Source organism: Xenopus laevis, chromosome 8S (genome assembly GCF_017654675.1).
Source record: "Xenopus laevis strain J_2021 chromosome 8S, Xenopus_laevis_v10.1, whole genome shotgun sequence".
NCBI classification, from domain to species: Eukaryota; Metazoa; Chordata; class Amphibia; order Anura; family Pipidae; genus Xenopus; species Xenopus laevis.
Genome location: NC_054386.1, coordinates 100545592 through 100563670, shown reverse-complemented (window position 1 = coordinate 100563670; position 18079 = coordinate 100545592). Strand labels below are relative to the sequence as shown.

Sequence of the window (18079 nt, the reverse complement as noted above, 5' to 3'; positions counted from 1 at the left end):
ACTTTTTTAATTGTATGTTTGAAAATTAAGGCAGTTGTCAGTTTAAGCTTCAATTTAAGCCACAGTTGAAGGTTCCCAATTGGGGAAGCCCTGCACTAGGGCAGTGGCCCCATTACTCCTGCTACAAAAAACGGCTTCATAATTTCCATTCAAATGATGTCAGAAGATCCAAACTGACTGTGTTTCCTGCCAATGGGTTCAATGGAAACCTCTAGTCACTGCTTGTACAGGGTTTTTGTTGCTTGGAAATATCCAAATATGCATCTACAGTCCAAAAACTACTTGTAGTCATCAGTGTAAAACTTTAATCATTTCTATGTCCTTCAGGCATGTAGGACCCACTGTAGGAGAGATTTGTTGGACAATTTTGTTAGCAATTTGTTGACAATTTTACTTTTGTTATCAGTTCATTTTAAAACATATTTTTTAGGTGTTTATTTTAAAATTCCAGCTGTCATTCCACCAGGGTATTCGGTTAAATTCAGCAAAATTTACAAATGTGATCCTGGCCATTATCAGTTTTCTGCAAAATATAAAAAAAATGTTTACAGAATTTTCAGGTCCTGGAGGGCATGATTAAAACAGGAATTCAAAAAGTTTTGGTAGAAATTTTGCAAAAAGTCTTTTCTCTGGTCTGATTTTTCAGAAAATTCTGTGAAAACTAAAATGTAGGTGTCATTCAATGGGCATGGCCAAAAGCGAACGTAGCTAAAATTTTGCTGCAGCGCGCCGCTTATCCTGCCCTCTCCACCAAGACCATCTTCTGCTGCCTATGGCTGAAGGGGAGGATAGGTCGGCAGGTGGGCATATGTGCATGTGGTTAAGCCGGGCCCCCTTAAGATTTTTTTTCAGGGGGGCCCATTTAGCTGTAGTTATACCACTGGTACAACCACACTGATGCATGGAGATATATCCAAGCAGGAGATTCCCTCACACACATCTTCTGGCCATTCTCAGAGTTACTAGGGGAACTAGCCCACTGTAGTTACACCACTAAACACTTACATCCTCACACTTCTGTACAGTTGAGATAGATACGTGTAATGCATCCACCCAGTCACTTCTAATGGATAATAGTCATTGTTGACTTGAGCCCAGCAAATTAGAGAATCATTTCATTTTTGATGGTTTCACTGGAAGTAAAGCAGTTCCCACTCTGAACACACTGGCACACAACATACACCTCACCAACATAAACAGGACACTCACTCACTTGTGTTTATTGTGACACATGGGGCCAATAGCAGTAGCTGCAACTCTCCGACAGCTGCAATAATACTGGAATTCTATGGAGCTTTATGGTGTAAACAGAATAGGGCAAACATGTATAAGGATTGTTTCCATGTATATCAAATGAAAAAGGTTGGCACAAACTGGATCACTCTCCACGATGTAGTTAAAAAATGTATTTATTTAGAACAACAACATCCCAAATGCCTTATGCGTTTCGTGCCTTTTGGGCACTTTATCATAGGCCTAAAGTGCCCAAAAGGCATGAAACGCGTAAGGCATTTGGGATGTTGTTGTTCTAAATAAATACAGTTTTTAACTACATCGTGGAGAGTGATCCGGTTTGTGTTAACCTTTTTCATTTGATATTCTGTCACAGTGCCTTTCTGAGCTGAAGACTTAAGGTGTGAGCACCTGGATCCCCCAATGCATTGGGTAAGTTAAACCCTCAAAAAATTTACAATTTGGAGCTTGAAGCACTATACAAATTATTTATGTATATTGTTTCCATGTAGTCTGAATTATCCTTGGACTGGGATATGGACAGACTTCTGTAATAAATTGTTTGTATTTAGCTGCAGTTTGAAGTGCATCAAACCTTTAAATATTCTCTCTGTTTCTATTTCCAGTTATTGGCATGGACACTGCAGGTAAGGATTGTTACTGGATCATTAGTATTTTGTAACCTGCCAACAGAATATGAAAAGATGAAGCTGATTTTTTAGCATGTTTTCTTTAATAGTTAGTGATGGGCGATGGGCGACAATTTTTTTTCACCCATTGGAGTCTATGGGCGTCATTTAAACAGCAAAAAATTAGCTCATCGCTATTAATAGTATTATTTTATTTATACAGCATCAGTATATGATGCATAACTTTACCTAGCATGCTGTAATCATTCCCACGAGTGGATCTTAGAATGCGCCCTAGAGTCACTTTCATTAGAGTAAACTAGAACAACTTTAAGAAACCCACACACAGGAACATATGCAGGGTCATTTAAGTCTGGGAAGAGAGCAGGGCCAGAACTAGGGGTAGGCAGAAGAGGCACCTGCCTAGGGTGCAAAGATAAGGGGGCACTTGGCAGGTACCTATAAAAGTGTCCTCTGCCTACCCCTACTCCGTTTTTGCTGCCATCTCTAGCTCTCCCTTCCCTCCTCTCCTCTCCTTCACTCCTCTCCCTCCTCCCCTCTCCTTCACCCTCCCCTCCCTCCCTCCTCCCCCCCTCTCCTTCACCCTCACCTCTTTCCCTTCATCCTCCCCTTCACTCCATCACTCCTCCTCTCTCCTTCACCCTCCCACTCCTTCACTTCCCTCCCGCCTCCCCTCTCCTTCCCCATCCCCTTTCCTTCACTCCCCTCCCTCCTCCCCTCTCCTTCATCTTCCCCTCTTTTTCACTCCCATCCCTCCTCTTCTTCACCCCCTCCTTCCCTCCTCTCCTTCACTCCTCCCCTCTCCTTCACACTCACCTCTTTCCCTCCTCCCCTCTCCTTCACTCCCCTCACTCCTTCTCTCTCCTTTACCCTCGCCACTCCTTCACTTCCCTCCCACCTCCCCTCTCCTTCACTTCCCTCCCGCCTCCCCTCTCCTTCCCCATCCCCTTTCCTTCACTCCCCTCCCTCCTCCCCTTTCCTTCACTCCCCTCCCTCCTCCCCTCTCCTTCACCCCACATCATTCCCTCCCCTCTCTCCTCTCCTTTCCCTTCTCCCCTCTCCTTCACCCTCACCTCTTTCCCTCTATCCTCCCCTCTTCTTCACTCCCTTCACTCTCCTCTCTCCTTCACCTGTTTCCCTCCCTTCTCCTTGACTCCCCTCACTCTTCCTCTCTCCTTCACCTTTCCCATTCATTCACTTCCCTCCCACCTCCCCTCTCCTTCACTCCACTCCTTCCTCTCATCTTCTTCATCCTCCCCTCCATCCCTCCTGTCCTCTTCTTCACTCTTCTCCCTCCACCCCTCTCCTTCACCTCACCTCTTTCCCGTCCTTCTCCCCTCTCCTTCACTCCCCTCACTCCTCCTCTCTCCTTCACCCTCCCCTCCCCTCCCCTTCACCCTCACCTCTTTCCCTCCCTTCTCCCCTCTCCTTCACTCCCCTCACTCCTCCTCTCTCCTTCGCCCTCCCCACTCCTTCAATTCCCTCCCACCTCCCCTCCCCTCTCCTTCCCCATCCCCTCTCCTTCACTTCCCTCCCTCCTCTTTTCTCCTTCATCCCTCCCTCCCCTCCCTCCCTCCTCTCCTCTTCTTCACACCTCTCCCTCCTCCCCTCTCCTTCACCCTCACCTCTCCTTCACCCTCACCTCTTTCCCTCCCTTCTCCCCTCTCCTTCACTCCCCACCCTCCTCCCCTCTCCTTCACCCTCCCCACCTTCCCTCCCCTTCTTCACCCACTCCTCCACACAAGTTAGGCAGCAGGGGGAGACTTCAATGGGACTGGCCTGTACTTGCTAAAGTTGCTCTCTATACCTCCCTCCATGTTTTATATCTGGTGCAATGTGCAGCCATTCCCCTGGGCACAAGAGCTCTGTGCATGAGCACTAACAGCCACGTTCTTGTACTTCTGTTTGAGGAAATAGCAAATGCTCCCCATACATACAACACAGACAGTGCCCAGACGGCTAATCAACTAAGTGTAAGTAAAATATAAACACAGTTATTTAAATACTTAAAAAGTATTTTGTGATCAAGGTGGTAATTATAACAGTCTACAGAAATAAATTCATCGATATGTTTGTCTGTAGGAGCTGCTGTGAGACCTGTGATTTCCTTCTCCCCAAACTGGAACCCAATATTCTCAGGAGAGTCTGTAACTCTGACCTGTAATGTGACTCCTACTGCCCAAGGGAACCTGAGATATTCCTGGTACAGGGAAGGACACCAGATACCTGGGGATCAGCAGAGTCTTGCAGGGGTGATTCACAGTGGGGATTATGAGTGTGAGGCCGATGACAGTGAGAGAAGCGAGTATGTTGGACTGGAAGTTAGTGCTGGTGAGTTAATCAGATCTGAACTATTTCTACAGACTCCCTCAGTCCCTTCCCTGTAACTAATCTTATCAATAAGGGGAACATATTGGGTAAAGTTGTACTGGGAACCTTCTCTTCAGAGACCCTGTAAAAGGAGAATTTTATGTGGGCCAATGGGTCACTAGGGATGTAGCGAACAGTTCGCCTGCGAACTTGTTCGCGCGAACTTCGACCGTTCGCGTCCGCCTAATGTTCGCGAACGTTTGGGAACGTTCGCAATTTGAGTTCGCGACCATTCGACCGCTAAAATCGAACGATTTCCATTCGTTCGACCGATTTCCATTCGTTCGAACGATTAAAATCCCTCGACCGTTCGATTCGAATGAAAATCCTTCGATCGAACGATGAAAATCCTTCAAACGTTCGAATCGAACGAAAAATCCTTCGAACGTTCGAATCGAACGATTTAGCGGGTGTTCGAAGTTCGCGAACTGTTCGAGAACCGTTCGCATTTTTTGCCGGTGTTCGCGAACGCCGTTCGCGAACACCAAAACGGCAGTTCGCTACATCCCTATGGGTCACAAGGGACCCTAAATAATATCCCATTTGTACAGGACCCACCTTGCCAATACACTTAATTACAGCAGAGAAGCTTTTAAAGACCTGTTTACCTTGAAATAAACTTTCAGTATTGTGCAGTCATTTGTAAAAAAAAAAAAGTGTTAATTTTCTTTGTGACTTGAAAAAAGTTAACACAAAGCACAAATAGTCTCAGAAAATCACCGTCTACTTCTTAATAAAATTTACTATTAAGGTGAAATTTTGTTTAACATGCCCTTTACCTTATTCAGTGTTGTTTCTTTGGTTTCAGATATGCTCATCCTGCAGGTGCCTCTTGCTGTTCATAAAGGGGATTTATATGAAGGGGACTCCCTGTCTCTCAGGTGTCACAGTTGGCCTGGATATAGAGCAAAGGATCCAGTATTTTACAAGGACTATAAGATCATTGAGTCTCCAGTCAGTGAGTCTGTGTTACACATAGGAAGAGTGGATGTTACTGCATCTGGCACATACAAGTGTGAAAAAAAAATACGTTATCTTAATTCTGCAACTTTTAATACTTACACAGACCATTATACCATCTCAGTGTCAGGTAAGATCCAATGGAACAGAATGGGGCACTGAGTGCAACTGGACATGAGTGAGGGACTGAATGTACAACACAATCCCATTTATTCTGCTGATAGGAGAAGAATTATTTCCAGACGTTTAGGAAACCCATTTTGTTTAAAGAGGAACAAAAGCTTAAAGGAAAAGTAAACCTTTTGATGAGAGATTTATGCAGTTTGGTAATTTACATTCATTATTTTCTTTTAATTCCAAGATATTAAGGGATACATGTGCTGTTAATATGAATGAATTTTGTTCCAACAGCGCCACCTGCTGGTCAGTTTCCCACCAGTCTGACCAGCAAGTAGTCAAGGAAGTTGTCAGGAGAAAGAAAGAGGCTGATGTTCTTCTGCTTAGGAATAAAATTAGAAACCTTTCTCAAATCTTTCCTAAGCAAAAGGAAATCAACCATCAACAAAAACCCTAATGTATCACTATGCTATATTGTATTTTGCTGTATTTTAGCTTTAAAGGAACAGTTCAGTGTAAAAAAAACTGAATGCTGAGGATCAATTTCAAACTTACTGAACAATTATGTCCCATGTGGCCCCCCTTATAGTCACTGACTAACTCATAGTTAAAAGCAGGAAGTAGTGTTCTGGCTATTATGTTACACATCCACTCACTCCAGCCTTTATACATTACATTTTTGGCTAACTAACTATATTAGATACATTTTTTATTTTGCACAGTCTATTTACCCAGTTTTTATTTTTACACTGAACTGTTCCTTTAAGTCCTAGTGTTCTGCACATTATGTAACTAGAATTTACTTATTACTAATATACTAATATTTAAAGGGATACTGTCATGGGAAAAAACATTTTTTTTCAAAATAAATCAGTTAGTAGAGCTGCTCCAGCAGAATTTTGCGCTAAAATCCATTTCTCAAAAGAGCAAACAGATTTTTTTATATTCAATTTTGAAATCTGACATGGGGCTAGACATATTGTCAATTTCCCAGCTGCCCCTGGTCATGTGACTTGTGCTCTGATAAACTTCAATCACTCTTTACTGCTGTACTGCAAGTTGGAGTGATATCACCCCCTCCCTTTTCCCCCCCAGCAGCCAAACAAAAGAACAATGGGAAGGTAACCAGATAGCAGCTCCCTAACACAAGATAACAGCTGCCTGGTAGATCTAAGAACATCACTCAATAGTAAAAACCCATGTCCCACTGAGACACATTCAGTTACATTGAGAAGGAAAAACAGCAGCCTGCCAGAAAGCATTTCTCTCCTAAAGTGCAGGCACAAGTCACATGACCAGGGGCAGCTGGGAAATTGACAATATGTCTAGCCCCATGTCAGATTTCAAAATTGAATATAAAAAAATCTGTTTGCTCTTTTGAGAAATGGATTTCAGTGCAGAATTCTGCTGGAGTAGCACTATTAACTGATGTGTTTTAAAAAAACATGTTTTCCCATGACAGTATCCCTTTAACAAAATATATATTTGCTGCATGTAAACATTAAATTGTGACATTCTCTGTATATAGTATTCATACTTACAGATTTGGGCCTCTGATTTTCAGTCTAGTGCATTGCTGGTGCCCATCACCATTTCATATTGTCTACAACTACAACTTCTTATATTCCTGTTCCCAGAATAATACCAGCAGTGCTGCACCCACTGAGCAATTATTATATAAGCAAACTATTTGTGCCAATATGGGAGCAATATTTCCTTTTTCTTGTTACAGAGCTTTTCAGTCTCCCACAAATAGAAGTGAGGCCAGATCAGGATATAGAAGGAGATCACATGACCATAACATGTGACACAAAGCTCAGCCCACGCAGAGCAAATACGGAGCTGCGTTTTGCTTTCTACAGAAATGGGCACAATGTGCAGGGATTCAGTTTATCCAACCAATATGGAGTCCCCTCAGCTCAGCTGGAGGATTCTGGGAATTATACCTGTGATGTACAAACTCTAACCGGCAGTGTGAGGAAGAGGAGCAATGTGACACATATCCAGATACAGGGTGAGCAATCTGTAATGGACAATTTCGTAATTCTCTGTTTTTTTTAAATTAACAAAGTTGCAACTCTTAAGGGCAGATTTAGTAAGGTTTAAATGGTAAATTAAACTTTTTTATTTTTTTTTTGGTTAAAACTCACAATTTCGAAGTTAAAACCATCAACTCGAATTCGAATTCAAATGTGAGATTTATCACACCTTAACCATGAAAACAGTTCTAATTCAATATTATGCCACCTAAAACCTGCCAAATTCATGTACAAGTCAATGGCAGAAGTCTGTTTAACCATTTGAAGATGTTAATTGCCTTCCTGACATTCGATTTTTTTATTGGTGGAAAACTAGAATCAAATTCGATTGGGTTGTTCCTATTCGATTAATTGTTAGACAATTGTTTTTTTCCTAAATAACCTCCAATTCGAGTTGTGAGTACATTCAAATTTATTAGAGTTAAATAACTTTGAAATTCGACCTTTGATAACCCCCTTACAGTATATCATTCTATGTTTTCAAAACATTTTAGAAGTATCTCCATTATAATATAACTAATCTTATAGCTGAATACAGAATGAGACATTTCATATTGTTACTAGATAAGGAATAGTAAACACAAAGGAAGTTGGAACATTAAAGTTCTTATTAAGAGAAATTCCTTGAGGGCACCATTGTTTTGTCTTTACTTTATGAATATACTTTGTCTGTGGGTCTCTGCTAGGTCTACAATTCATAAGACTCCTTTTACAAGTACAACATTTCCATGTATTTACCCATAATGCAGTAGGATGCTTTTTCTTCAGTCCCAGAATTAACATTCTAAGCTAAGTTTGGACCATTTCTCAATTGATTCTATGGTCACCCTGGAGCTACTGTCAGGTTTATGAAGCTTGTGTGTTGTGGAGTTTTGATTGGACCCCTCAGAGAAAGAGAGAAAAGTTTACATGGATGAACAAATCTACCCTGGTCATGGTGGGAGTGGGATTTTATACCATTTTCTTGATGTGACATTGAGAATGGGGCCTCAACATGAATGGGTTTAATGTTCTTCTTTCCTCAAAATAATCCCCTGATTCCATTACCAGGCTGGAGGGCACCCACTGATTGGTATTCACTGCTTGTAGAGATGCGTGCTTCACATTATTCATTACAAAAATGGGGTGCCACTAAGTAAAGCTCATATCAGTGCTTCATAATCACAACATTCTCCAGAAACTCTTATGGAACCAATGGCATTAAACAATGACAACAATAGTATTTCTCTTTACTACAGAACTGTTCTCTTGGCCACAAATTAAACAGTCAGAATATCCAGTGAATCGAGGAGAAAACATGACGATAACATGTGACACAGATCTCAGCCCACACAGAGAGACTACAGAGCTACAGTTTGCTTTCTACAGAAATGGGCACAATGTGCAGGGATTCAGTTCATCCAACCAATATGGAGTCCCCTCAGCTCAGCTGGAGGATTCTGGGAATTATACCTGTGAGGTACAAACTCCAACCGGCAGTGTGAGGAAGAGGAGCAACATGTTCACTATCCAGAAAGAAGGTGAGCAGGGTGATTTATTTAATTTCTCATTGAATCATGTGATATATAACTGAACTTTTAGAGATAAAATGAATGGGAAATTCAATAAGAAGCAGAAGGGGGTGTTGGCTGAATCGGGGCTCTGTACTTCACCAAGTGGTAAGAACAGGACAGGGTTGTCACTTCTCTCTGCACAGAGCACTGGAGACCCAGGCACCCACTAATGGGGGCACTCTTACCACCCTCCCCCTTCCCTAGCTTGTAACGGAGCCCCCGGTCTCTATTTTCTTAATCAATCGCCTTAGACCAATTCTCTTTAAAGGGGACCCGTCACCAAAAAAAGTTATTCATAATCCTATTATATCACATTAGTCAAGTAAAATGAACTTTAATTACACTATATAAATTATTTGAATCTTGTTTCCTCCAGTCTGGGAATTCATAATTACAGCAAGCAGGCAGGCAGGCAGACATTTTGTGGACACTGTTATTAAGACGAGTCTTGTATCAACTCAGAGAAGACCCAATGTCCATCCCCATGCCCTGGCTACACAATTAAACAGTGAAGAGAATGGGGGGAATGTAAGGAGAGCAGCGATTTCTAGGAAGTGCTGAATGGAAAGTGAAAGTAATTGTCTGCCCCGCCCAGGGCATAGAGGAGGGGCAAACAATATTTGATTGACAGCTGAGATGTTTAAATGAGCTTACAACAGCTATGAATGCTTTAATAAAAAATAAAAATTGGATTTCATGTTTAATTTGAAAAGGACTTTCATTATTCAGATTTTTATGTCTGGGTGACAGGTCCCCTTTAAATGATAGCTTGGATTTTGCTTTACTTGTTTTGACTTTGATGGCCTCCTGCTAATGCAATTAGTTAAAGTAACATATAATTTTGGTTAGTTTTTTCCCGAGAGTCTAATAATGTCCTTAATATTACCTCATACTTATTAAGATGTTATAGGGTCACACAGCTTCACATTTTACAATTCTCCACTTCAAGGAAAAGTTCATGGAGACAAGTGCCTGTAAGTAGTACTCTACTGAACAGAGCAGTTATCTTTTCAATTATTGTCATTATTCTCTCTGTCACGTACTGCACCAACTCATTTAGTGAACTAGGCGAACCCTGACTGATGGTCTCTATAGCTTCCCTTTCAACTTCAGAGTAAGGGAAGTTTTTAGTTGTCGTGGGCTTTATTAATCAGATTTAACACCCACAAATACGGAAGCTCTATCTCTTACCCTCCATCCTCTCAACCACTGAGCTGCAAGTCCCTCCAGTTTCTCATAAATTGGAATACAACATGTATTGTCCATGTCAGGAACTTATGGCAGTAAGTGGTTATCATTTGAGAAAGTGAAAGTTAGTGATGGGGTCTGTTAGAGAAGTAGAGTGGATTTGGAGATGATTGATGACTGATGATTTCTTTAAGACATTAGTGGAACCAGATTGCTCTATATATTACAGCCGTGTTTAGAGAGAAGGTAGAGCTAAGGTAGGCTCTAGCCATATTTGAAAGGACTGGGAACTTGTGGTCTAGAAGAAGCAGAGTATAAAGCCTTTAGATGTGGTTCCCAAGAACTCTACAAGAGTTTCTATAATTCTGCAATATATCAATTTGTTCACAGGGTATAAGTGAAGCAGTGAAGGCCGAACACACCTAAAAATAGTGGAGAACATATAATTAATGTTATTAGTAATACCTAATATACTTTGTAATAATTTTACTTATTTTTGTCCTAAACAGGATCTCTGCAAAATACAGTGAGATTGGCATTGTCTGCAGTTATCTTCATCATTATATTATTAATTGTCTTCTACCACATAAAGACGATGGAAGTAACATATTCCCAGGAGACAAAAAAGAATGAAAGAGAGATCAGAAATGAGGGAGAATGTGTAAGGAAATCTGTTTTACCTGGGATTGGGGGTGCTGTAAGTCGGCCGCGGGGACGCCCGCCACGCCGGCCGCGGGGACGCCCGCCTCGTGGTTCCACCATCTTGCCTCCTTAGGACGCGCGCGCCCGCGTCTCGTTTCCTTTATTTTGACGCGGACGCGCGCGCGTCGATCCTGACGCGTGTGCGTCGATTTTGGCGCGAAAACCTTGGCGTCCAAACAGGGTATAAATAGGCCACTTCCACTCCCAGCAAACTGCCCGTGATAGAACTTGTTTCTGGTGCTCTGTTCTGAAGCCTTGTGCTATTTTGCCTGTTTGAATCTGATTATCCGTGTTTGACCCAGCCTGTACCTTGACCATCCTGAATTCTGTATCCTGACCTGTGCCTGATATCCGACTACTCTTCTGCTTGTACCCTTCCTGCTTGATACCCGGTTTTGACCCTTGCCTGCCTGACGACCCTTGCTTTCTGCCTGCCACGACCCAGCCTGTCTGACGATCCTTCTGCCTTATCCTTGTCTGTTACCGTGATCCTCGGTCCCAAAGACTCTAGCTACCAGCCGTGCCCCATTGCCTGCCAGAACACTTGCTTGAACCTCTCGTAAGACCAGGTGGCACCCGATTAGGCTGAGGGCTCCTCCCGAAGCTCAAAGGTGGTCACACCACTGGTGAAGCTTAGCTCAGAACCAGGATTCGAGCACTTGTTCTGGTGTTGGGTGCCGGCCGTGACATTATCACGGGCCATGGAGGACGACGATCACACCGAAGCTGCTGCCGCTGCTCCACTTCCATCTTCTTCCGAGCTGTTGCTAACTACGCTGCTGGAACGCATGGAGGAGCAGGAGCAAAAGCAGAACTATCTACTCCAGGGGTTTCATAACCTAACACGCCAGCTGGAACCCTCGCAGCAGCCAGCCAGTTCTGTTCCTACTCCTTCAGTGGGTTCCCTGCCTGATAGGGGTGCTGTATTCAGACCTCAGGAACCCAAGATTGCATTTCCGGCCAAGTTTGGTGGGGACAGAACCCAGTTTTTTGTTTTTCAAGAAGCCTGTAAGCTGTACCTCAGCTTTTTCCCCCACTCATTTCCCTCTGACGAGGAAAAGGTCAGGTTCGTAATGACCCTATTAGTGGGTGACCCCCAAGTCTGGGCACTTAGATTGCCAGCCACCGACCCTGCCCGTTTCTCTTTAGATATTTTCTTCCGCTCTATGGCCATTCTTTACGATGACCCGGATCGCGCCTCTTCGGCCGATTCCGCTATTCGCAAACTACGCCAGGGTAAACGGGAGGTGGAAATTTACTGCACAGAGTTTCGTAGGTGGGCGGTGGAGACTGGCTGGAACGATGCAGCTCTAAGGAGCCAGTTTCGCATCGGTCTAGCCAAATCTGTCAAAGACAGCCTGGTCAATTACCCCCTATCTACCAGTCTGGATGACCTTATGTCTCTGGTTATCCAGGTAGATAGGAGACAGAGGGAAAATCGGGAGGAACAGGGTACTTCTTCTTTGTATAAGCATAATTTTAGTGCTAAGTTGTCAAACCCCTCTGTGTCTCAACCTCAGGAGGAGCCTATGCAGCTGGGCATCTTTCACCTCTCTCCTGAGGAAAAGGCACGGAGGCGGTCTCTTGGGTTGTGTTTGTATTGTGGGGAGAAGGGTCACTTCCTCAATCAATGTTCCAAGAGGCCGGGAAACGCTCTAGCCTAAATGGAGAAGGGGAGCTCCATTTGGGTGCAGGCGTTTCCTCTCCCCAATCTGCCTCCAAGGTCCTATTATCTGTTAAATTAACCTGGCCTACGGGCACTGTTAAATTGTCAGCCTTCATTGATTCTGGGGCGGAGGGTAATTTCTTGGACGCAGCATTCGCTGCTAAAAATAAAATTCCTTTGGTTGCCCTCAATCCTCCTTTGAGAATTCTGGCTGTCGATAAAAGACCCTTGGGATCAGGGGTGGTTTCCCAAAAGACCACAAATCTTTCCATGTGTGCAAATGATCTACACTGTGAGGAGATAGCTCTATACCTCATTGAGGGAGCTTCCTCTCCTCTTATTCTTGGTTTACCATGGCTCCAGAGGCATAACCCTCTGATAGACTGGGTTTCTAAGGGGGTGACTCAATGGGGTACAGGATGTAGTGGGGTTTGTTTTCCCTCTGTAGTAGCCACTACTTCTTTTGAGGGGTTACCCACAGCATATTCTGTTTTTTCTGATGTTTTCTCCAAAAAAGCAGCTGAGACCTTACCTCCGCATCGGCAGTATGACTGTCCTATTGATTTAGTTCCTGGGTCAATTCCTCCACGTGGTAGAACCTACCCTCTTTCATTGCCCGAAGCCCAGGCAATGAAAGAGTATATACAAGAAAATCTTGACAGGGGCTTCATTAGGCCCTCCTGTTCCCCTGCGGGGGCAGGGTTCTTTTTTGTGGGTAAGAAAGACGGTGGTTTACGCCCCTGTATTGATTACAGGGGGCTTAACAAAATCACTGTAAAAAATCGCTACCCCTTACCATTAATCTCCGAACTATTTGACCAGGTCAAGGATGCTAAGATCTTCTCCAAGCTTGACTTGAGGGGTGCCTATAACCTCATTCGGATCAGGGAGGGGGATGAGTGGAAAACGGCTTTTAATACTAGGGATGGCCACTACGAGTACCTTGTTATGCCGTTTGGTCTATGTAACGCCCCAGCAGTGTTTCAGGAGTTTGTCAATGACATCTTTCGGGACCTGCTGGGGATATACGTAGTGGTCTACCTAGATGACATCCTCATCTTCTCTGCCAATCTGTCTGATCATCGTCTTCATGTTTGTGAGGTATTGCGTAGGCTTAGAGCTAATAACCTGTATGCAAAATTGGAAAAATGTATTTTTGAGGTTGCTTCCGTACAGTTCTTGGGATTTAATATTTCTTCCAAGGGTCTCGAAATGGATCCAGACAAAGTAAGAGCTGTCCTGGAGTGGACCCAACCATATTCTTTACGTGCAACCCAAAGGTTCCTAGGTTTTGCCAACTATTATAGGCAATTCATTAAAAATTTTTCACTTATTGTGGCTCCTATCACAAATCTTACTAAAAAAGGTGCTGACCCCAGTATGTGGCCTCCGGAAGCTATCCAAGCTTTCGAGTTCCTCAAAAGGGAGTTTAGTTCTGCCCCAATCCTCCGCCATCCCGATACAACACTACCTTTTATAGTTGAGGTAGATGCTTCTGAGGTGGGAGCAGGGGCAATTCTCTCTCAAAGGCACCCGACTACTAATAGGTTACATCCCTGTGCATTTTTCTCTAGAAAATTTCTTCCTGCAGAGGCAAATTATGACATAGGGAATAGAGAACTATTAGCTGTCAAGTGGGCCTTTGAAGAATGGCGGCATCTATTAGAAGGGGCTAAACACCAGGTTACGGTCTACACTGACCATAAAAATCTGTTGTATATTGAGTCAGCAAAGCGTCTAAATCCCAGACAGGCAAGGTGGGCTTTGTTCTTTTCTAGGTTTAACTTTACCTTGACGTTTAGGCCTGGTACAAAGAACGTCAAGGCAGATGCTCTTTCCAGAAGCTTTGACTCAATATATTCTGAAACTGATGACTGTAGTACAATTATTCCGGGTGAAGTCATTGTGGCTACTTTGGAATCTGACCTCTCTTCTTTGTTATCCCCTGTTCAGACAGACGCTCCCTCTAACACTCCTGTTGGGAGATTTTTTGTTCCTGAAGATCTTAGAGAACAGGTTCTAAGAGAGGTTCATGATTCCAAGATGGCAGGACATCCTGGTGTAAGTAAAACTATTTCATTACTTACTCGAAGTGCTTGGTGGCCGACCTGTAAACAAGATGTTAAATCTTTTGTGGATTCTTGTCCTGTCTGCCAACGCTCCAAGACTTCTAGAAATTTGTCCCAAGGGTTACTGATTCCCCTCCCTATTCCTGAAAGACCATGGACCCATCTTTCTATGGATTTTATTGTGGAGTTGCCTGTGTCCCAGGGGAAAACAGTAATTTGGGTGGTGGTGGATAGATTCAGTAAGATGGGTCATTTTATTGCTCTTCCCCACCTCCCATCTGCCAAAACTTTGTCCGAACTTTTTATTCAACATATATTTAAGTTGCATGGGTTTCCCAGTAATATTGTTTCAGACAGAGGTGTTCAATTTATCTCTAAGTTCTGGCGCGCATTTTGCTCGTTAGTGGGGATCGATCTTTCTTTTTCAACCGCCTATCACCCACAAACCAATGGGCAAACCGAAAGAGTGAACCAGTCTTTAGAGCAATTTTTAAGATGTTTTGTGTCCGAAAATCAATCTTCCTGGGCAGAACTGTTACCCTGGGCAGAATTTGCCTACAATAACGCTACCCACTCCTCCACTGGGGAGTCTCCATTTTTTGTTGTTAATGGGTTACACCCAAAAGCCTTTTCCTTCTCTAATTCTGGTTCTTCTGTCCCTTCCGCTAATTCCTCTGTCGAACAATTTTCCTTGATTTGGTCCCAGGTACATGATTCCTTGTCTACTGCTACTTCTGCTCAGAAAAGGGCTGCTGATAAAAGACGTAGAGAAGCACCCCAGTATAAAGTGGGAGACTTGGTGTGGCTCTCTACCAAAAACATCAAGCTAAAGGTTCCTTCCCTTAAGCTGGGTCCCCGTTTCATTGGTCCTTACCCCATCACTACTGTTATCAACCCTTCGTCTGTTCGCCTTAAATTGCCTGTTAATTTCAAGATTTCTGATTCTTTTCATGTTTCTTTACTTAAACCTGCCGCTAATACTCGCCTTACTTCTGTTCCCCCTCCAGTGCAAGTTGACGGTCAGCCTGAATTTGAGATCCAGGAGTTCCTTGATTCCCGAATGGTACGTAACAAACTCCAGTACCTCACTAGGTGGAAAGGATTCGGTCCTGAGGAGAACTCCTGGGTCTCAGTTGATGACATCAAGGCTGATCGTCTTAGGAAGCAGTTCCATTTAAAGTTTCCTGGGAAGCCTGGGGGTCCGGTGTCCCCCCCTAGAGAGGGGGGTAATGTAAGGAAATCTGTTTTACCTGGGATTGGGGGTGCTGTAAGTCGGCCGCGGGGACGCCCGCCACGCCGGCCGCGGGGACGCCCGCCTCGTGGTTCCACCATCTTGCCTCCTTAGGACGCGCGCGCCCGCGTCTCGTTTCCTTTATTTTGACGCGGACGCGCGCGCGTCGATCCTGACGCGTGTGCGTCGATTTTGGCGCGAAAACCTTGGCGTCCAAACAGGGTATAAATAGGCCACTTCCACTCCCAGCAAACTGCCCGTGATAGAACTTGTTTCTGGTGCTCTGTTCTGAAGCCTTGTGCTATTTTGCCTGTTTGAATCTGATTATCCGTGTTTGACCCAGCCTGTACCTTGACCATCCTGAATTCTGTATCCTGACCTGTGCCTGATATCCGACTACTCTTCTGCTTGTACCCTTCCTGCTTGATACCCGGTTTTGACCCTTGCCTGCCTGACGACCCTTGCTTTCTGCCTGCCACGACCCAGCCTGTCTGACGATCCTTCTGCCTTATCCTTGTCTGTTACCGTGATCCTCGGTCCCAAAGACTCTAGCTACCAGCCGTGCCCCATTGCCTGCCAGAACACTTGCTTGAACCTCTCGTAAGACCAGGTGGCACCCGATTAGGCTGAGGGCTCCTCCCGAAGCTCAAAGGTGGTCACACCACTGGTGAAGCTTAGCTCAGAACCAGGATTCGAGCACTTGTTCTGGTGTTGGGTGCCGGCCGTGACAGAATGTTCTACATAATATGTGCCATGTCTGAATTGTATATGAAATGTGTGTTCTTCAGACCATGAAGATGCTCCTCATCAAATCTCTTAAAATAGAACCTGGAATATTCTTATAGTAGTATGTGTGTTATTGTACCAATATATTCTGCAGAAAATACAATAAAACATGCACAAAACAAATGAGAAATATGATACTTTCGTCATCAGGGTCATATTTCATATACATACAAAAACCTTGGATACAGACCAATATAAAGTGAATGTCAATTTGTGGCAGGCTATAGACCTCTAGTGACCACACTGAGGTATCTCTACATTCTCAAAAACTTTCATAAGCATGCTCTTTAGTTAAAAAATATGTTTTATTCCATCATATTAAAACGTCAAAACAACCCCACATGGAGCCTAACGCGTTTCATGCTTACCTAGCACTTAGTCATAGGCAATCCCATATTTCATATAATCTTGATGTTACAGAGTCATAGTTTGCTAAAGATCAAAGATACTGAATACATTGTAAATCCTAAATTCAATGTAGAGGGTTAGGATTAGGCTCTGCCAAAGATTGATTAAACAAAAAATGTCCAGGGAAATAGGGATTGGCGAATTTTTTCGCCTCGTTTCGCTTAAAAAATGACACCCATAGACTTGTATGGTGGCGTGCGTCAAAAAAAAAGATGCGCGTCAAAAAAATTTCAATGCACGACAAAATTTTTTTGACACCCATAGACTTTAATGGGCGTCTGCGACATTTCGCCGGCAGCAAATTTTTGGCTAAACTAAACGGGTCAAATTCGCCCATCCCTACCAGGGAAGGGTAACTAAAATGGTTCATGGTCTAAATAAGAGAGTATATCAAGAAGGTTGTTTAAAGGAACAGTAACACCAAAGTTACACAGTAGATAACAGATAAGTACTACTATAATTTATATAAACAAGCTGCTGTGTAGCCATGGGGGCAGCCATTCAAGCACAGGATACACAGTAAATAACAGATAAGTACTACTATAGTTTATATAAACAAGCTGCTGTGTAGCCATGGGGGCAGCCATTCAAGCACAGGATACACAGTAAATAACAGATAAGTACTTCTATAGTTTATATAAACAAGCTGCTGTGTAGCCACGGGGCAGCCATTCAAGCACAGGATACACAGTAGATAACAGATAAGTACTACTATAGTTTATATAAACAAGCTGCTGTGTAGCCACGGGGCAGCCATTCAAGCACAGGATACACAGTAGATAACAGATAAGTATTACTATAGTTTATATAAACAAGCTGCTGTGTAGCCATGGGGGCAGCCATTCAAGCACAGGATACACAGTAGATAAAAGATAAGTACTACTATAGTTTATATAAACAAGCTGCTGTGTATGAGAGAGGGGCACACAACTGAGGATCCTATTCCTGTGCCCTGACTGGAGACCACCTTCCCCATCCATACTTATACTCACACTCACACTCATAGAACAGAAAGATACAGTAGAGAGGAGACTGCTCCCATGATATCTAACACAAAATACAACATTATTATGTATTATATTATATTTATCGCAAATATAATTTACA

At 43.4% G+C, this 18079-nt stretch overlaps 1 protein-coding gene across 1 annotated transcript; it reads left to right on the top strand.

Moving 5' to 3' along the window:
• Positions 1-1867: 1867 nt before the first annotated feature.
• LOC121397652 (Fc receptor-like protein 5) lies at positions 1868-16623 on the top strand. The gene is made up of 7 exons (XM_041574711.1): positions 1868-1880; positions 3966-4214; positions 5062-5211; positions 7063-7344; positions 8608-8889; positions 10620-10771; positions 16567-16623. Exons 1-7 carry the CDS (start codon positions 1868-1870, stop codon positions 16621-16623), a joined length of 1185 nt encoding a protein of 394 aa, XP_041430645.1.
• The last annotated feature ends 1456 nt before the right edge of the window (positions 16624-18079 follow it).

What these genes read in the sequence shown, in the direction of transcription:
- LOC121397652 (XM_041574711.1), top strand. An exon ending in TGGACTGGAAGTTAGTGCTG is followed by an intron (nt 4,215 to 5,061) that starts GTGAGTTAATCA and finishes CTTTGGTTTCAG; the next exon opens with ATATGCTCATCCTGCAGGTG. An exon ending in TCAGAAATGAGGGAGAATGT is followed by an intron (nt 10,772 to 16,566) that starts GTAAGGAAATCT and finishes TGTGTTCTTCAG; the next exon opens with ACCATGAAGATGCTCCTCAT.